Source organism: Chenopodium album, chromosome 17 (assembly GCF_948465745.1).
Source record: "Chenopodium album chromosome 17, dcCheAlbu1.1, whole genome shotgun sequence".
NCBI lineage: Eukaryota > Viridiplantae > Streptophyta > Magnoliopsida > Caryophyllales > Amaranthaceae > Chenopodium > Chenopodium album.
Genome location: NC_137850.1, coordinates 39,592,886 through 39,614,097, shown reverse-complemented (window position 1 = coordinate 39,614,097; position 21,212 = coordinate 39,592,886). Strand labels below are relative to the sequence as shown.

The 21,212-nt window shown below is 37.4% G+C and overlaps 2 protein-coding genes across 2 annotated transcripts; both read left to right on the top strand.

The window, feature by feature from the left end:
* Window positions 1–432: 432 nt before the first annotated feature.
* LOC145589667 (ABC transporter G family member 35-like) lies at window positions 433–10,873 on the top strand. The gene is made up of 22 exons (XM_081646331.1): window positions 433–994; window positions 2,348–2,557; window positions 3,019–3,103; window positions 3,274–3,433; window positions 3,519–3,595; window positions 3,722–3,775; window positions 5,076–5,166; window positions 5,702–6,003; window positions 6,121–6,719; window positions 6,809–6,969; window positions 7,063–7,172; window positions 7,282–7,435; window positions 7,522–7,635; window positions 7,731–7,906; window positions 8,005–8,337; window positions 8,509–8,799; window positions 8,885–8,968; window positions 9,053–9,186; window positions 9,281–9,508; window positions 9,694–9,865; window positions 9,975–10,229; window positions 10,326–10,873. Exons 1-22 carry the CDS (start codon window positions 630–632, stop codon window positions 10,596–10,598), a joined length of 4,428 nt encoding a protein of 1,475 aa, XP_081502457.1. The 5' UTR covers window positions 433–629; the 3' UTR covers window positions 10,599–10,873.
* A 1,034-nt stretch (window positions 10,874–11,907) lies between these two features.
* On the top strand, window positions 11,908–20,489 carry LOC145589670 (protein transport protein SEC13 homolog B-like). The gene is made up of 3 exons (XM_081646335.1): window positions 11,908–12,038; window positions 13,617–14,118; window positions 19,870–20,489. The coding sequence occupies exons 2-3, from the start codon at window positions 13,648–13,650 to the stop codon at window positions 20,302–20,304; spliced, it is 906 nt and encodes a 301-aa protein (XP_081502461.1). The 5' UTR covers window positions 11,908–12,038; window positions 13,617–13,647; the 3' UTR covers window positions 20,305–20,489.
* Window positions 20,490–21,212: the final 723 nt, after the last annotated feature.

The following is a 21,212-nucleotide window of genomic DNA, read 5'->3' as shown; positions in this document are numbered from 1 at the left end:
AATTAGGATATGTATAGTCTTTATTACGAGTCATTCTCACTATTTCATTTTAATCCAATAAAAAACAATTCGTATTTTGAATTTTGTGTCAATCAAAATATCAAAATCACAACATCAATGTATTACAAGTTTAAAGTACACTTCCGTAATACATATTCCTATGACCAATTCATTTTTCAACATCAATAAAATTAAATTATCGAACCCCATTTAACCAAGAGTATAACTGTATAAGTATAATACTAATATAAAAGTGTAAAAGGTGATCAATTTTTTATTTTTACAATTATTGACAAATTGCGCACTAATCATCACTAGTCATAAAAACATACTTAGGGTATTTAAACTTTCCAACTTACCACTTAAATTAATGAAAAAGAATGACCAAGTCCTTCCAAGAAACAATACAACCCCAACAACTCCCATTCCTAACTCTACTATATATATCCCTCAAAATTATCCTTACACATTAAAGAAAATCTTCCAGAATAAAGTAACCCAAAAACAAAAATAATAGGGTCAAATTACATGAAATAAAAATAAACTATCCCCTGTTTTTTCTCCCCTGTTTTCCCCTGTTTCAAAACAGGGCATTAAGCTTCAATTACCCAAGAAATAAATAGAAAAAAATGGAGGGAAATAGCAGAGGTTGGGGAAGAAATATGAGCAGAAATTTAAGCAGAAACATGAGCTCAAGTTGGGGAGTAGAGGATGTTTTTAGTAGCCAATCGCGGCGTAGTGTAAGGGCACATGAAGAAGATGAAGAAGCATTAACATGGGCTGCCCTTGAAAAACTTCCTACTTACAATAGGTTAAGGACTAGTGTCCTTAAATCTTATGCTGAAAGTCAAAATCAAAGTAAGATTTCTCATAAAGAAGTTGATGTTAGGAAGCTTGATGTCAATGATAAAATTGAGTTCATTGATAGATTGTTCAGAGTTGCTGAGGAAGATAATGAAAAGTTCTTAAGAAAACTTAAAGACAGAATTGATAAGTAAGTTTTTTCTTTTAATTATAAATCTAATATTATGTTATATGGTTTTACTGATTAATTTTACTTGAAAAATAATATATCAATATGGTTTGATGATTGTTCTTTAGCTTTTTTCTTTAGTTAGGTATGCATGTGAGGTTGTGAGTATGTTATAATCTTGTTTGTTGATCAAAAGGAACTTCATTTTTTTAGTTATGAGGTTAGTATGAGTCATATTTCGAAAAAGTTACCTTTCATATGATAATAATGAGTCGTGATGAATTTGTTTAGATATTCATATATCTTCCAAGGTTAAAATAGTAAGGAAATTACGATAACGATTGAACTACCACAAAGAGAAATTTATTGAGACTGTTATATAACTGATTACGAAAGAAAGAATGTAAAATCTAATTCAAAACAGGGATAACAAATATAATTCTTTTAGTAGTGAAAGGTGATTAATCAAAATGGATAATAATGAATAAAGAATATGACAAAATAATGTTAATAATACAATTGGTGGACCTATGTCATTGACTACCATTAGTGGTTGTTAAAATGGATTTGTTATAAAATTAAGCAACTTGCAAGAAATTTGTACTCGTGTTTCTTATAATGCATGAAATTTTTTATGCATGTTCAAGGAAACCTGCTTACGCATTGTATTGTATAGCTTTTGTACATTGCTTTTCCGTGTATCTTTTTCACTAATTATTGTTGGTGGTTGCTACTTTTGTGAAGCATTTGTAATTTAATAAAATAAAAGAGCATACATTTCAATCAATTAGTTAATAATTTGCTTTCTCAAAGCTATCTAAAAGAATGAAACTTCAACATTTGTCTTTTTTTATTTTGTTTTTCATCTATTTTTGTCAAGGTTATATCACATCAACATGGTGGACTCAAGTCATTCAAAATTGACTATTTCCGATTTTTAATTAAAAAATTATATTCCCTCCGTCCAAATTAATTTTCCAAGTTATTCTAACTTTCTTTATTGTTAAGGGCAAGGGCATACAAGGTGATTAATAATAGGAGTAAGAATTAGAAAAAATTACATATATTTTTCAAATTAACTAAATAATGAAACTTTAACTGACCCTTGATTCATCAATAGTAAAATTCTTAATTCAATTGATATAAACACTAATTTTTTTTAAAATGATTATAATTGAAGAATCTAAATTGTAGTTACGGATATCAATAATTTTTTGGTGTCAATGTTTAGAGAATTTGGACCTTTTTTTTATAAAAATATTCTATACCCACCCCAATATATAATTAAACAAATTAACACTTGTCATCTTACCAACTTTATTTATTTTTATATCTTTCAAATTATGATTAATCTTATCTTAATGATTATCACAGAGTTGGGATTCAGCTTCCAACAATTGAAGTAAGATTTGAGCATTTAACGGTAGAAGCAGATTGTTATGTTGGTACAAGAGCTCTTCCAACCCTACCAAATGCTGCTCGTAATTTTGCTGAAGGAATCCTTGGTTTGATTGGTATTAGACTGGCTGAAAGGAAAAAGCTCACTATCCTTAAAGATATATCCGGCATTGTTAAGCCATCAAGGTATATTTATGAGCCGAACATAATATATTCCTTTCATATTACAAGCACAATAATGTGTACATATACCTCCATATGATGTGATACCTGATATGTGTAAATTAAAACATAGTCTACTTAACACACGTGTATCACATATTGTATCACACTATCGTAGATTCGTAGATGTATGATATGTGTACATATTGGTACACACATATATATGAGGACGGTTACAAAAACATTAAAGAAGATTAGAAAGATAAAAAAAAAGTTTACCAAATGATAAAGTACTCTATTATAGTACAGTGAATTTATAAGTTTGAAGAAGACAAAATGAAGATATGGTAAATCATGTGACTATATAAAAATGTCAAAAATGAGGCAACTTTTGTGTTGACAAAATTGGCCATAGTAAATACAGTAAGTAACATAGAGGTTTATTAAACTATGTTTGAAAATTTATGGTAGATTTTATTTTGCAGGATGTGTTTATTGTTAGGCCCACCTTCATCAGGAAAGACAACTCTCTTGTTAGCTTTCGCTGGAAAGCTGGACCCTTCTTTGAAGGTACTTGTTTCTAATAATATCATTATGATTACGATTACGTCACTACGGTTATGGTTGATATAAAATTTAGTTGAATGGACCAACAATACGAATAATCATGGCGATTACTTGTTTATTTAGTATGTATATACTTCGTATAACACGTATGTTTGGTGGCGGTTTATGAACAGGTAAAGGGTGAAGTGAGTTACAATGGACATAGGTTAGATGAATTTGTACCACAAAAGACATCAGCATACATTAGTCAAAATGATGTCCACATTGGATCTATGACTGTCAAAGAAACTTTGGATTTTTCTGCTCGTTGCCAAGGAGTTGGTTCTCGTTATGGTAAATTATTTAACTTTATCTTAAATTAATTAATACGTATTTTTATTAGAAATATTCTAATCGTGAATTTAATTATTATATTCAGAGCTCCTATCTGAACTTGCAAGGAGAGAAAAGGAACATGGTGTTAAGCCTGATCCAGAAGTTGATCTTTTCATGAAGGTAAATTTCATAATTTATAATATATATCAATCATGAGAAAACAAATTTAATTTTTTTCATTTATCTAAATTTATTTTATCACTCGGTATATGCGAAAATAATATAATGGCTTAATATTTGTTTCAGGCAACTGCTATGGAAGGAGTTGAAAGTAATCTTATTGTGGACTACACCCTTAGGGTAAGTTAAATTATTATTTATTAGCTCTTGTGTTAAAATTAGTTTAAATTACACTGTCAATACGATAACAATTGTATTTATTTATGCATTTGGTGTTTTGTTTATTGACTACGGTCCCCTCTAAATCAGCAGCCAGAATAAGGTTGAAAAAATCAGCACCAAAATAATGAAAATTTTGACCTTTATCGTCAAAAGTAGGTTCTCACCTACTAATTTATATTCTTATGGACAGATATGGATTTTTATAAGCTAGTGGTCATACTTTTATCTAGTTGTATTAGATTTAGAGATATTGTCGTATGAATTTCCTTTTTGGGTTGGTGAACCACTCTTTTTCTTCTTCTTCATGCAAGTTGAAGTGGAAGCCACCAAATCGATCAACGTCTCTCAACTCCACAGTTCTGTAAATTTATTTTTCATAACCGACACATTGAAAATAAATTAGAAATAATAATAATAATAATAATAGTACTCCCTCCCTCCCAGTTTACTTACAACATTTTGACTGAACACGTTTGTTGATACACATATTAATTTGACCATCGATATATTTTATTTATAAAAGCTATAAAATGTTTGTACTACCTTCGTTTCATATTATTTGCAATAATTAGATATTTTTTCTCTTTACTTTATGTCAAATAATTGCAAATAATATGAAACGAGGATAGTATTAATAAACTATACATTAAAATAGACCTAACAACATCTTATACGATTACATTGACTTTCATATAATAATTAGATTAAATGGTCAAAGTGAGATGTGAGATAGTGTAAAAAGTCAAAATATTACAAGTAATTTGAGACGGAACAAGTAATTATTATTATTATTATTGGTATTATAATAGAAAAAGTCATATAACCTATAAAAAAATTTAGTGAAAAATCGAGATATAATCTTTTATGAAACTTTCTCAATATAATTTCTCCATTCATAACGTACATTATCCAATATTACGTACTTTACTTCTTTCTAGGGATAGCTTTGTCTTTTTAATATCTATCTATATATGTCAGAAATTAATGATACGAGTATGATTATAAAATGAGCACCTTCATCTTACACCCAAATGCATTCATACCGTAATATATTGACTCTGAGAGTATGTAACACACTGCCACACAATATTTATGGTAGTGAACAAGTGTTGTAATTTTGTTAGAAATGGTAGGTCAAGATATGAGATTAACATGAATAAAGATGGTCTTATCTAGCTATTAATTTATACATACTTAAAATATTTTGTTAATAAGTTATTTTTCATATCATTGCCTGACATAATATTTTATGGGACAGATTCTAGGACTAGATATATGCCGAGACACTCTTGTTGGTGATGACATGCTACGTGGTATATCTGGTGGACAGAAGAAACGTGTCACCACAGGTCATTTTCGTACTTTCACATCTATTTAGTATTTATGAATAATATTGACTAAATGACTAGTTACTATACTATTTTATCCTTTATTATTTTCAACGTGGAATTTATTTTATGTTTGTTAATCCCCCATTGATTAATTGATTCAATGCTAACTTAACCTTAGCCTTTCAATAAAGATAAAAGCATAGCCTAGAAGAATTTATTTGTGTGGTTTGATATTAATCAATGATGTATATTGATCAACAAATGGCTAAATTGTGTCTTTTGATGAAAATAACACCAATATATGTGATGTTGTAACAACAATAATTGACCATTTTTCTTTGATGGTACCCCGACACTATATTCGCAACAAATAATTAAAGTTCATACCATATTACATAGTTACCTATTCCCCGTTGATGGTAACCCTATATTAATCTCAATAAATTTTAAATATTTTATGTATAACAGTTATATAAATAGACCGTGTTCATTCTAAATTAATTAGCACCTAACGAATTAGTGTATTTTTATCCTTTTTTAAAAAAAATTGCAGGTGAAATGATTGTGGGCCCAACAAAGGCATTGTTCATGGATGAAATATCAACTGGGCTGGATAGTTCTACCACTTTTCAAATAGTCAAGTGTTTGCAACAAATAGCCCATTTATCTGATGCAACCATTTTAGTGTCACTGCTTCAACCTGCTCCTGAGACTTTTGACCTCTTTGACGATATTATCTTATTATCTGAAGGCCAAATTGTATACCAAGGCCCTAGAGAACATGTTGTTGAGTTCTTTGAAAGTTGTGGGTTTCGGTGCCCCGAACGAAAGGGTACAGCCGATTTCCTCCAAGAGGTAAAATATATAAACCCATGCCTACATAAATCAATGGTCAAAGTTATGTATTGTCAGACGTGAAAGTCAAAGTGTTGCGAATAATACTAAACCACGTGTGACAAATGGTGTTTACAGGTTACTTCAAAAAAGGATCAGGAACAATATTGGGCCGACACAAGCAAGCCATACAGGTACATACCGGTATCTGAATTTGTGACCCGATTTAAGCGGTTCCATGTTGGGCTAAGACAAGATAACGAGCTTTCGGTCCCATATGACAAGGCCCAATCTCACAAGGCAGCTCTAGTATACAAAAAATACTCTGTCCCATACAAAGAACTTCTCAAGGCATCTTTTGACAAGGAATGGTTGCTTATTAAGAGGAACCCTTTTGTGTACATTTTCAAGGCTATACAAATCATGATTATCGCGATCATTACATCAACGGTGTTCATAAGAACTAAGATGCATACTAGGAATGAGAATGATGGAGCTTTATACATGGGAGCCCTGATTTTCACTCTGATTATTAACATGTTTAATGGTTTTGCTGAAATGGCTATGATCATGCAAAGACTTCCTGTGTTTTATAAGCATAGGGATCTTCTTCTTCACCCTGCTTGGACTTTCACCTTACCAAGTTTCTTGCTCGGTATTCCAATATCGATTTTTGAATCTATTGTTTGGACTTCTATGACATACTATTCCATTGGATTTGCACCCGAAGCTAGCAGGTATGATAAAAGTTCAACAAATACTTTCATATAGGAGTATATACATTATGTAACAGTCTATTATAACATGATTTGCTTCCGTTTTTCAGATACTTCAAGCAACTTCTATTGGTGTTCCTTATTCAACAAATGGCTTCTGGAATGTTTCGTGTTACAGCCGGGTTGTGTAGGACTATGATCATTGCAAATACCGGAGGAGCTCTGAGTGTCCTCCTTATGTTCATGCTTGGAGGTTTCATCCTTCCTAAAGGTTAGTTCTCATATCAAATCCTCTGAATTTACTTAGAATTCATAATCTTTATATGTTGGAATAGAAATTGATTGTGTTTACATCTTAAATCAGCCTTAATACCCAATTGGTTGCAATGGGGATATTGGGTGTCACCTTTATCATATGCATTCAACGCTCTTGCTGTTAATGAGATGTTTGCTCCGCGTTGGATGAACAAGCCAGTAAGATTTCTTTGCAACTTTAATGTCATCCATTCAATTACATGACACTATCATTAAAATAGCTTAGAATATAAACTTAGATTTTGACATTTTTTGAAATAATCTGCAGGCATCAGATGGTGTAACTCCTTTAGGTGTACAAGTGCTAAAGAACTTCAGTGTCTTCACAGACAGAAATTGGTATTGGATTGGAGCAGCTAGCCTTGTTGGCTTTATTGTAGTTTTGAATCTGATCTACACTCTTGCACTTACCTACCTAAATCGTAAGTATATCCGAGTTTTTCAAATGACATGAAGCAAAAATGTATCATTCTTTAGCTAAAATTATTGCTCCCTTTTATGTAAATAGCCATTGGAAAGCCACAAGCAACAATCGCTAAAGAGGATGAAGATGACATGGAAGATGAGCACTCGGTTAAAAAGCATAAGAAGAACTTATCCTCTGCTGATGGAAACAATACAAGTAAGAGCATTAATTATATACAATTACACATCCAAGTTAAGTATTGAAATTGCCTAGATTTGGTTATTCATGTTGTGTCTCAAAAACTTTTACAGGGGAGTTGGCACTTCAAAGAATAATGAGTCGGTCCAATCCCAACGGATTTAGCAGAAATGATGATGCTTCTATTGAGGTGACAAATGGGGTTGCTCCTAAGAGAGGCATGGTCCTCCCTTTTACTCCACTTGCTATGTCCTTCGACGATGTGAGCTACTTCGTTGACATGCCTGCGGTGAGTGAACTCTTTGTCCTGTATGTGTTGATCAATGCAATGCATTTTTTCAGGAAATAGTTTACTAAACTCTTATCTTTAATTTTTGGCAATATTAGGAAATGAAGGAACAAGGGGTGCCAGAAGATAGGCTTCAACTCCTTCGAGAAGTGACTGGTGCATTTAGGCCAGGAATTCTAACAGCTCTTATGGGTGTTAGTGGAGCTGGAAAGACAACATTGATGGATGTTTTAGCTGGAAGAAAGACAGGAGGTTACATTGAAGGCGATGTCAGAATCTCTGGTTTCCCTAAAAAACAAGAAACTTTTGCTAGAGTTTCTGGTTATTGTGAACAAACTGATATCCATTCTCCTCAAGTCACAGTCAAAGAGTCTTTGATATACTCAGCTTTCCTCAGGCTCCCTAAAGAAGTCTCTAAGGAAGAAAAACTTGTAAGGACTCATTTCCGATAAATTTGTTATCTTCACCTGATTTTTACTGAACTGAAAGTCGAAAAATGTTATTTACTAATACTAACTTAACACTATTTTTTCCTGTTAATGAAGACATTGCCTTGTACATGTGATGTGAAACTAATGACTTTTATTACCTTTATCTGCTAGGTTTTTGTTGATGAGGTCATGGAATTAGTAGAGCTCGACAGCCTTAAGGATGCAATAGTAGGGTTACCAGGAATAACAGGGTTATCAACAGAACAAAGGAAGAGGCTCACCATTGCAGTTGAGCTTGTTGCTAATCCCTCAATCATCTTTATGGATGAGCCAACTTCAGGTCTTGATGCAAGGGCTGCAGCCATTGTGATGAGGACAGTAAGAAACACCGTCGATACAGGAAGAACTGTTGTTTGCACAATTCATCAACCTAGTATTGATATCTTTGAAGCTTTTGATGAGGTATTTAACACTCTTTTTAGAGAAAAGTTTATTTAGTTTTATTTCACTTTCATCTTTAATAATGTACAATGGTTATGTTTTCCAGCTTCTTTTGATGAAAAGAGGAGGACAAGTTATATACTCAGGGCCATTAGGCCGAAACTCACACAAGGTCATCGAGTATTTTGAGGTAACTATGGTTTAATTTTCAACACCTTGTGCAAATATTAACTTAATACATTATCTAACTAGAATATTATTCAAATCATTTTAGTCAATTCCCGGAGTCCCAAAAATTAAAGAGAAGTACAACCCTGCAACATGGATGCTAGAAGTCAGCTCTATCGCAGCTGAAGTAAGGCTAGAAATGGACTTTGCTGAGTATTATAAGTCATCATCACTTTACCAGTAAGTTGATCAAATTCGCTTTCCAAATTTCATTAACATGATACTGATTTTACCATTTACATGTATTAACTATGTGTTCATAACTGTTGAGCAGACGAAACAAGGCACTGGTAAAGGAACTAAGTGTACCACCAGCAGGAGCAAAAGACTTGTACTTCTCGACTGAGTTTGCTCAATCGTTATGGGGCCAATTCAAATCATGCCTTTGGAAGCAATGGATGACTTACTGGAGAAGTCCTAGCTATAATCTTGTCAGATACTTCTTCACCTTGGCTGCTGCTCTTATTGTTGGAGCTATCTTTTGGAGAGTTGGAACTAAATTGTAAGTATTATTTTTCATCCGAACAATGTCTCACCTTTTTCTATACACCCTCAGTTCAGAATTAGTAGTCGCATTATCTCATTAACACATACCATTTACAATATGTGACTACTAATTCCAGATAGAGAAAAAACAAGTATAAGTGACTAGACTTTATTAACAATTTTTATGACTTAAATTGACAGGGACAACGCGAATAATCTAACCATAGTCATCGGAGCCATGTATGCTGCTGTACTCTTCGTTGGAATCTGTAACTGTGGAACAGTACAGCCTGTGGTGGCTGTTGAGAGAACAGTCTTCTATAGAGAAAGAGCTGCAGGAATGTACTCTGCATTGCCATACGCCATTTCACAGGTAAGCGCAAAGTTCAGCATACTTGTGATAACTTAACATAATGTTATAAGTTGAATTTGTACATTTAGGATGTATATATTTTAACATGAACTTAATTTTGGTCTTAAAGGTTGTTGTTGAAATACCTTACATATTCGTGCAAGCGGCATACTACTCAATCATAGTGTATGCTATGGTGAGTTTCCAATGGACTGCAGGAAAGTTCTTCTGGTTCTTCTTTATCACATTATTCTCCTTCCTTTACTTCACCTACTACGGTATGATGACCGTCTCCCTAACACCAAATCACCAAGTTGCTTCCGTGTTTGCTGCTGCTTTCTACGCTCTCTTCAACCTCTTTTCCGGCTTCTTCATTCCTAGACCAGTAAGTCCTTTACCAACTTCCTGTTTTCAAACATCAGCATAACAGATTATATATATAGGAAACTAAATATTTGTATGTTTTTGTTGTGTATTTCAGAAAATACCAAAATGGTGGGTATGGTACTACTGGATCTGCCCTGTGGCATGGACAGTTTACGGGCTGATCGTGTCACAATATGGTGATCTAACACAGACGATCCAAGGCACCGGGATGACACCCGATCCAATGATTAAAGATTACATTCAAATACATTTCGGGTATGAGCCTGATTTTATGGGTCCAGTAGCTGTGGTTTTGGTTGGATTCACGGTGTTTTTCGCCTTCTTGTACGCTTACTGCATTAGGACACTCAACTTCCAAATGAGGTAGAGAGCTTAGAGTAGTCAGTACATGTATAAACCAAAAAATAAAAATTGTTAACTATTATTTGCCTTCATATACATCTTGAAGAGAAAGTTGTAAATATGAGAATCATGTGAGATTAACTAGCTAGATAAATATTTTTATGTATGGGGAAATATAAAATTATGTGTACATATTTCCCAATATATAGTATGATTTGGTAGTATTGCATTGTGTAATGTGAAATTGTATATTGATTATATAATATATAAATTTCAATTTTGGATCACAAGTTTGTTATTGCTGGTTTGCTACTTTATTGTTTCTTCAATAATAAATTTCAATTTTGGCTCACAAGTTTGTTATTGCTGGTTTGCTACTTGACTTAAAAAACTATCATAAAATATGGCAGTATAAAAAAATTATGAAAAGGTAAAGAAGTTACACCATAGTATTTCTCTATCTTTCTCCCCCTTTATTTTTATTATTCTGGATGGAGTATGTAAAAGTGAGGAATTTATTATGAAAATGAGGGAGTGATACAATTCCAAAAACAAAAAAAAAAAAAAAAAATCACTTCTTTTAGCCAATATTCCCTCTATTCATATTTTTTTGCTCCATTGTAAAAATACGGGTCAAACTTTAAAATCTTTTGAACTATTAAAATATGGGTCAAATTTTAAAACCTCGTGGAATAAACACCACGTGCCTTACCATCTTAACTACCAATAATTTGTTCTTTATTCTTCCATATAAATGTATTTATATGTTGAATACAAAATTGCATCCAAACTCAAAAACAAAGAGAACATAGTATTCTTTATATTCTCTTCAATATTTAGCATTACATTCCAAATTATTAATACTTGAAACACTTTATTAAAAGAAAAAAAAATACTCAAATTAACATCTCGAGACAATGCCCGGGTGATACACCAGTAGAATACTAAAAGGGTCCAAGTTTTTTTATTTTTCTGATTGGTTGTTTTATTTTTATTTTTTTAAAAAAGAAATTTATTTTATTGGTTAATCAGAAGGGTCCAAGTTTTTTAACTAAGGGTCTAAATTTTTTAACACATAATTAATTAAATCTCACCAGAAAAACTATTCTAGACCCCAAAAACAAAGTAAGAAAAAGTTAGACCCCAAACACAATATTTTCCAAGAAGTTAGACCCTTTTGTGGTCTTAACTCGAGTATTTTTCAACCCTTCTTCTCTTTTAAAAACTATTCATTTTCCAATAAAATCATATTATAAAAAATAAATTAAATTATATTGTATATCAATAAATAACTCGTGTATTGCACAGGCTAAAGGCTAGTTATTTATGAAATTGTGAACCATAAAAAAATTCAAAGCTAGAGTTGACTATTGCAAGTTTCCAGACTTTCCACCAATATTACAACATTTGTCGCGAGACTTTAGAAAACGCCATTGAATATCAAAATTCGAAGCTTTTTTTCCAGGTTTTTCCTCACATCCCTTTATCTCTATCGTTCTATCTTTCTTTATCTGATTTTTTCTTTCTTATATTCACATCTTTTTCTGTTTGTTTCATTGTTTAATATTGATTGCTGCTCGCTAATTAGGGCTTAAATTATCTGCATTTATAATTATTCTTTTTCATGCTATGTCGTCTCGATTTAAGTTTTATAATTTCCAATTTTTTGATCTTTTGTGATTGATTTTTTCGATTCTATGATATTTATTTCCTTTTATGAAGAGTTCAATTAGGGTTTATGATCTCATCCTTTTTGAAAAAAAATTGATTATAGATAAATTGATTATTCAATTTAAGATATATTGCTTCGATTTTATGAATTTGTCGGTTCAGTATGCGCATTGGTATATCTCGTTCAATTTTAATCTGTTGCGTTATCTTATGAGCTGTAAATTCAAGCTGTAACAATTTGATTTTTTTTTTTTAATTTTTTTATTTTGGGGTTATTTTCTGACATTGAAGGTTTAAATTGATGATTTTTGGAAGAATCGAAACTTTATAAGTGTATAAAGAAGATTGATAATTGACTTGGGTCTTGGTATTCGTTGGAATTGTCAGTGCTTAATGTAGCAAAAAGGGAGGGGGTTAGGGGGAGGATTTAAGCCATTAAAATTAGGAATTCCTGTTACAAAAACTCGTAATTTAGAGAGGATGGATATTGTACATCTATTCAACTTTAGTTTCATTTGCATGGTATGGGAGATTGGGGGGTAGCTGGACTTCTGCGATGACCGTGAAACCAGAACAGCTGAAATAAATATGGCATTGATAATAGACAAGGGACGGAGAGGTATTAGCCCTGTTAACTTGTTGAAGGTGTCGGCTGACAAACTGGATTGAAGAAAATAGAGGGAAAGGAAGGGATAGATTATCTTTCATTTGGATAACAATTGAGGAAGAGAAGGAATTGGAGGGAAAGAAATGGAGGGGTTAAATTGTAAGAATTTGATCTCTCCAACTACGGAGAAATTTGGAAGGAAATTCATCTTACTTCCCTCGCATCCTATCCCCTTCCCCTTTCTCTATCCAAACACACCGTAAGAGAATGATGGTGGGTTGACGGTTAGTGATTCTTCAATATACTAACATACTTACATTTATGTATGGACTCTGGCAAACACTGTGGAGAATATATGGGGGAGGGGGAAGTCTGCCTTGTTGAATAGAGAGAAAGAAAGTTAGTAATTGTATAGTTGAGCTTTGGAAGGAGACGAGGAGAAATGAAATAAGGGTGAATATTTCAGAAGAGTATTTTTTTTCTTTGCTATATTAGCCATTTATGAGTAATTTGCTTCAGATTATCTTTTGATCTTACCAATTCAAAATTCATTGAAATTTTCATACAGTAATTGCTAAGAGCAATAGAGCTCAGATTTAAATAGGCTGGCCAATTGACTGCTTTATGATTCTTTCTTTTTTAAAGTAATTGTGGAAATTAGCATTCTTTCATGGTTTATAGACAGATGTTTCAATTGTGATTTCAAATCATTTCTTCATTTATGGATTCCCAATCATTGACAACTGCATCGTCAATTTGTCACAGAAAAAAGGGTAGTTCGTGTCAGTGAGAAACCATGGGAATACAGAAGATTGAGACCGGTCACCAAGATACAGTACATGATTTTCAAATGGATTACTATGGAAAACGTATAGCCACAGCATCATCTGACCACACAATCAAGATAATTGGGGTGAGCAACAATTCCCACCAGCACCTTGCTACCCTCAGTGGTCACCAAGGCCCAGTTTGGCAGGTTGCTTGGGCTCATCCTAAGTTTGGGTCGATCCTAGCTTCATGTTCTTATGATGGGAAGGTCATAATCTGGAAGGAAGGTAATCAGAATGAATGGTCACAAGCTCATGTCTTTGATGATCACAAAACCTCAGTTAATTCAATCTCATTGGCGCCTCATGAGCTTGGACTTTGCCTTGCTAGCGGATCATCAGATGGGAATATTATGGTCTATACTATGAGGTCTGATGGTGGTTGGGATTCAAATAAGATAGACCAAGCTCATCCAGTTGGCGTGACCTCTGTTTCTTGGGCACTGTTATGGACTGGGTCAACGGGGTCAACATCGCAAGACAGCCACCAATATTGGTGTATACGAGGCGCGCCAAGAAGAAGCAGCAAGGTGCAGCAGAGCCCAGCAACAAAGGGGAACAGGACAAAGTTAATTAATGGGAAAATAGGAAAGAAAGCAACTTCCTTTAATCATGTTCTTTGTGGGTTTCCATTTTGGTTAATTAAAATGTCACATGTATTAGCTATGCTTTGAGTATAAGTAGTGTAGTAGCATGTTAGACAGATTATGCAGAAATTAGACAAGTTCATTGTGAGAGTTGTGACCTCAAGTCACTGAGAGACTCATAGCCTAAAGTTATGCTTATCACTTGTAATCTGTAATTCGACCCTTAATCAATCAAATACTCGAGCTTTCCCCTTAATTATTGTTTCATTTCATATTAATTGTGCGTGAGAAATCTGGTCTATAACATCTTGGTATCAGAGCAGTACGATTCATGGACGGAAACACGGAGCAGCGGCTTAGTGCCGTGGAGGAGATACTCACCGAGTTGAAAAGTCAGTTGACTTCCATCGAAGACAAACTACAAGTGCAATCCCCGGGTGATAGCCTCACTCGAGTGGTCGCAGCGGCGGTCCAAGCTGCAATGGAGGAAGAACGGAAGAAAATCGAAGGCGCTTTGGAAACCACTCACACCAAACTGGAAATTCGCTTGAACCAATTCCGAGACGACATCAACAATCAGGGGGCCATAGACCGAGCCAAGGTCGCCAAATTGCAGGAAGAAATGAGAGCGGCGAAACAGAGTGCACCACAGCAGTCACTCAGACAACCGGCGCACCACCACGAAGGAGATAATAGCTTGCAACAGGAGGGTGAACGGGTGGCGACACCGGTAGGGGGTAACTCCGAACAGGACTCGCCTCCTAGAGAGGCTGGCGGGTGGCGCGGTGGAAGCGGGTGGAAAGGCGGAGGAGAAGGCGGCGGCGGCGGCGGCCACTGGAGACACCGAAAGCTGGAGATGCCCCTTTTCGAGGGTTCGGATCCGGACAATTGGGCAGCAAGGGCGGAAATGTATTTTGAGTTTTATGGGTTGACTGAGAGGGAGAAAATGGAGGCCGCGGTGGTTGCGATGGATGGACCCGCCCTCAAGTGGTTTCAGTGGGAGCAAAAAAGGCGGCCGTTTTACGGTTGGCCGGATCTCAAGCAACGGACATTGAACGAGTTCAGACCCGCGCACTCCGGCACCCTACATGAACAGTGGCTGGCGGTGTCGCAAGGAGGTGGCACGGTGCTGGAATACCGCCGGCGATTCATTGAGATGGCGGCGCCCTTGGAAGATGTTCCGGAGAGTTTGATGTTGGGGCAGTTCATTAACGGGTTGAGCAAGGTGATTAAGGCGGAGCTTAGGTTGCTTAATCCACCTAATTTAGAGAGAGCTATGGAGATAGCAAGTAGAATTGAGGAACGTAACAGGGTGCAACAGAATAAAGCCCCTGTTGCGAATTGGAAGGGAGGGGCCATTAGTGGGCCTTCAGCAGTTGGTTCGGCCCAAGGAGGATCTAACCTCAATAGGGGTGGGCTAGTCCAAACATACGGACTACCTAATAGCAGTAGCGGGCCACCCAGATCCTGGCCCAAGGCGCCCGAGTCTCAGGGTTCGGTCAACGTGGGCCGACCCAGCCCAGGCCCGGCCCAGAGTTCTACCGGAGGAACCCGACGCCTTACGGACTTCGAGTTGGCGGAGAGGAGGTCGAAAGGTTTGTGCTTCAAGTGCGATGAGAGGTGGGGTGTGGGTCATAGGTGCAAGCGGAAGGAGCTTAGTGTCTTGATCGTTAGTGAGGGAGCGGAGGAGGAGGAGGGCAAAGGCGTCGAGGAGGAGGTGATGGATGAACCGCCGGTGGAGGCGTCCTTATGCTCGGTGGTTGGGCTTTCCAACCCGAAAACAATGAAGCTAAAGGGTTGGGTGAGTGGAAGAGAGGTGGTAGTCATGGTGGATCCGGGGGCGACTCACAACTTTATTTCCGCTAAGGTGGTGGAAGAGGAGGACATTAAGGTGGAACGAGGTGGGGAATTTTTGGTGGCCTTGGGAAATGGTGACACGATCCGTGGAGATGGAGTTTGTAGGAGGGTCAAGGTGGAGTTGAGTGGGGGAGTCACGGTGGAGGAAGATTTCCTCCCACTAGCTTTAGGCAACACGGAGGTAATCTTGGGGGTGCAATGGTTAGAGAAACTAGGTTCGGTGGTCACGAATTGGAAGACGCATGTGATGAAGTTCACGGTGGAGGGGATTCCGGTGACACTTGTGGGCGATCCTGCATTAGAAAAGGCCCAAGTGTCTTTGAAAGCAATGATGAGGGTTTTGTCAAAGGAGAAACAAGGGCTTCTGGTGGAGATTAACAAGCTAGAAAGTGATGGGCCGAGCCCAAACCAGTCAGGCCCACCCGGATTTTTGGAAGGAATATTGGGTCAGTTTAAGGGGGTTTTCAATTTGCCACATGGGCTCCCTCCTCAAAGGGGCCATGAACACTCAATACTCTTGAAGGGTGGTTGTGACCCAATTTCAGTGAGGCCCTATAGGTATCCTCAGGCCCAAAAGGATGAGATTGAAAGAATGATCCAAGAGATGCTTGAGGCAGGGATCATCGTTCCCTCAAGTAGTCCGTTTTCGAGTCCGGTTCTCTTGGTCAAGAAGAAGGATGGCTCGTGGAGGTTTTGCGTGGATTACCGAGCTTTGAACAAGGAAACCGTTCCCGATAAATACCCAATACCCGTGATAGACGAGCTCCTAGATGAATTGCATGGGTCAAAGGTTTTCTCCAAACTCGACTTGAAGTCGGGTTATCACCAAATACGGGTCAAGCCGGAGGACTCTCACAAGACGGCGTTCCGTACTCACGAAGGGCATTACGAATTCTTAGTAATGCCATTTGGGCTTACTAATGCACCGGCCACATTTCAATCACTAATGAATGACGTATTTCGACCATTTTTGAGGAAGTTTGTGTTGGTTTTCTTCGACGACATTCTTGTCTATAGTAAGAGTAAGGAGGAGCACCGTGAGCATCTCAAGTTAGTGTTACAAAAATTGGAGGAGCATAGTTTATATGCAAATTGGAAGAAATGTGAATTTGGTGAGAGTGAAGTGGCGTATTTAGGCCACGTAATTTCGGAGAGGGGAGTAGCTATGGATCAGGAGAAAATCAAGGCGGTTCTTGATTGGGGAATTCCGAGAAACCTCAAGGAACTTCGAGGTTTTTTGGGCCTAACCGGGTATTACCGAAAATTTGTACATCATTATGCACAAATTGCAGAGCCTTTAACCTCCCAATTAAAGAAAGATTCGTTTTGTTGGACTGAGGCAGCAACTCAAGCTTTCAATCGGCTCAAAACGGCCATGACCACCGCCCCTATCCTAGCAATGCCTGATTTTCGAGAAAAGTTTGTGGTTGAAACCGACGCTTCGGGTTTTGGATTAGGGGCCGTGATGATGCAAAAGGGGCGCCCAATCGCGTATTACAGCAAGATTTTAGGGGTCCGAGCTCAAGGAAGGTCGATTTACGAGAAAGAGCTAATGGCTATAGCTCTTGCGGTGACTAAGTGGCGGCATTACTTGTTGGGTAGAACGTTCGTGGTTCGAACGGACCAACAAAGCTTGAGGTTCTTAATACAACAACGCGAGGTGGGGAGTGAGTATCAACGGTGGATTCGAAAATTGGTGGGGTTTGATTTCGAGATCCATTACAAGCCTGGAGCAGCAAATCGCGTTGCTGATGCTCTGTCAAGAAAGGGGAAGCAGGGGAATGAAGAAGATGATGAGTTCTGTAAGATTGGGCTGAGTACGATGATCCACTCACATTGGGTGGATTGGGCCGAATTAGAAAGAGAGCTGGAGAAGGATAAATGGTTGGGTAGCATCGTGGTGGGCCTGAAAGGAGGGAAAGACGGGCCCAAAGGCTTTCACCTTGAGGGAAATCGAGTTTTTTATAAGGGTAGGGTTGTTTTACCCAGTAATTCCAAATTCATTCCTCTTCTCTTGAATGAATATCACAACACAGCCATAGGGGGTCATGATGGGGAGATCAAGACATATCTTCGTCTCTCTTCAGATTGGTTTTGGGCGGGGATGCGGAAGGCCGTCGGGAAATATGTCAGAGAATGTGAGGTCTGTCAACGGAGCAAATCCACCACCAAAAATCCACTTGGGTTGCTTCAGCCACTTCCAATTCCCGAAGCAATTTGGGAAGACATATCAATGGATTTTGTGGAGGGGTTACCGCTGTCACGAGGAATCGACACCGTGCTTGTGGTGGTTGATCGGTTGTCAAAATACAGCCACTTTATTGGGCTCAAACATCCTTTTAACGCTCTTAAGGTGGCTGATTATTTCGTGAAGGAGGTTGTTCGGCTTCATGGTTTTCCGTCTTCCATTGTCTCCGATCGAGATCAAGTGTTCATGAGTACTTTCTGGAAAGAGTTGTTCCGGTTACAAGGAACACACCTCAAGAGAAGTACGGCCTATCACCCCCAAACCGACGGTCAAACGGAGATCGTCAACAAGTGTTTGGAATCTTATCTCCGGTGCTTTATTGCGGAGCAACCTCGCACGTGGGCTAAGTGGTTGCCATGGGCAGAATACTCGTATAATACATCTCCTCACACCTCGACTAAGATGGCTCCATTCAAGATTGTTTATGGGAGAGATCCTCCTAAGTTGTGGCGTTTAGGAGCGAATGAGACGGTGGTTGGCAGCCTCGAGGAAGCATTGAGAGAAAGGGATAGCATTTTAGATGAGCTCCGTATGAATCTTAATCGTGCGCAGAAAATCATGAAGGGGAACGCTGATAAGAGTAGAAGGGAAGAGCAATTCGTGGAAGGGGAATTCGTGTTCCTGAAATTGAGACCGTACCGTCAGAAATCCCTTGCACGGAGGCCGTTTGAGAAATTGGCGGCACGATTTTATGGCCCTTTCGAAGTCTTGGAGAAAATTGGAAGGGTAGCATACAAGCTTCGACTTCCTGATAATTGTAAACTCCACCCTGTATTTCATGTTTCGCAATTGAAGCGTGCTCTAGGTGATCTCACCAGCCAACCCCTCATCCCTCACCACTTGTCTCCGGATTTGGAGATGATAGTCGAACCAGAGGAACTCTTGGCAGTTCGACTGAAGCAACAGGGCACGACTCAAGGTCTGGACGTCCTAATTAAGTGGAAGGACTTGGCTGACTTTGAAGCAACTTGGGAGGAGTATGAAGCTATCCAGCAGCGGTTTCCGTCATTCCACCTTGAGGACAAGGTGAAACTCAAAGGGGGGAGTGATGTTATGGACTGGGTCAACGGGGTCAACATCGCAAGACAGCCACCAATATTGGTGTATACGAGGCGCGCCAAGAAGAAGCAGCAAGGTGCAGCAGAGCCCAGCAACAAAGGGGAACAGGACAAAGTTAATTAATGGGAAAATAGGAAAGAAAGCAACTTCCTTTAATCATGTTCTTTGTGGGTTTCCATTTTGGTTAATTAAAATGTCACATGTATTAGCTATGCTTTGAGTATAAGTAGTGTAGTAGCATGTTAGACAGATTATGCAGAAATTAGACAAGTTCATTGTGAGAGTTGTGACCTCAAGTCACTGAGAGACTCATAGCCTAAAGTTATGCTTATCACTTGTAATCTGTAATTCGACCCTTAATCAATCAAATACTCGAGCTTTCCCCTTAATTATTGTTTCATTTCATATTAATTGTGCGTGAGAAATCTGGTCTATAACAGGCACCCGCCACTGCTCCTGGTGCTCTTGTAGCATCTGGAGTACATGATCCTGTCCAAAAACTCTGTTCAGGAGGTTGTGACAATACGGTGAAGATTTGGAAACTCAATAATGGGATTTGGAAGATGGATTGCTTCCCAGCTCTCCAAATGCACACTGATTGGGTTAGGGACGTTGCTTGGGCACCAAATCTAGGGCTCCCAAAATCCACAATTGCAAGTGCATCACAAGATGGGATGGTGATTATATGGACAGTCGCAAGGGATGGTGATCAGTGGGAGGGCAAGGTCTTGAATGATTTCAAGACCCCAGTCTGGAGGGTGTCGTGGTCCCTAACGGGCAACATCTTGGCTGTTGCAGATGGTAACAACAATGTGACATTATGGAATGAGGCTGTCGATGGGGTTTGGCAAATGGTTTCTACTGTTGATTCTTGAGATGGAATAATTTATTAACTTCTTGGTATGTTCAGAGTATGTTCTCTAGTAACTTTGCGCGGGATTTTAGTTCTTTTTTCTGCTTCTCTCGCTGCTTTTGTCTGTCCTCTTTGAATAACATGATTCTGTTCTATTGGAATATTGTTCACATTCAAGTTCCCGAAAAAGCAAACATGGCATTCATTGGATCTTAATCATCTTATCTTTCTTTTCCCAGGAAAGGCTAAAGGCTTTAATGTCTTATACTGATAATAGAGAGTTTAAATGGTTTAAAAATAATTACTCCCCTTTGCAGTAGAAGTGTTGGAGCTCTAACTAGTAATTTTGGGAAATCTGCTGTGTAGAAAAGTGCGCTATGAAGTGGAACAAATGGTTTTTTTCTTTTATTTACGTCAAGGCTGAATAATGTATGTAAATCAGAGTTATACTGAGTTTTGAATTTCCCTTGACAGTTCTTCTAGATTCAAGTTGATTTTTAGCCTCTTTCCATCCACCAATACTGTAAATGCTTGCAAGATTAGATTGTGGACTTGTGTTCAGTATTTGATGCTTTTAGGTTGAAGTTTTATCTATTATTGTCTCCGGTGAAGAGGTCGAATAGGGTAGATGTAAATCTTTGGGGTAGGTTGTTTCAACTTTGGGTAGAGTAGGGTAGATGTAAATCTTTGGGTAGGTTGTTTAAACTTTGGGTAGAATACTCTAAACCATTTCTGGTATAGTTCTAAAACATGAAGCTAGGCATGAATTAATTACTGTCTTAGTGACATTCCTCCAGTGTATAAATAGATGTTTTCTCAACAATCAAACATTCAAACCTGAGCAGATTAAACAGCTTCCAAAATCCCGATAATGTTGACATGTTCTTGAACAGATGATCCCTAAATTCAAAGATTTCAAAATGCCTGAAC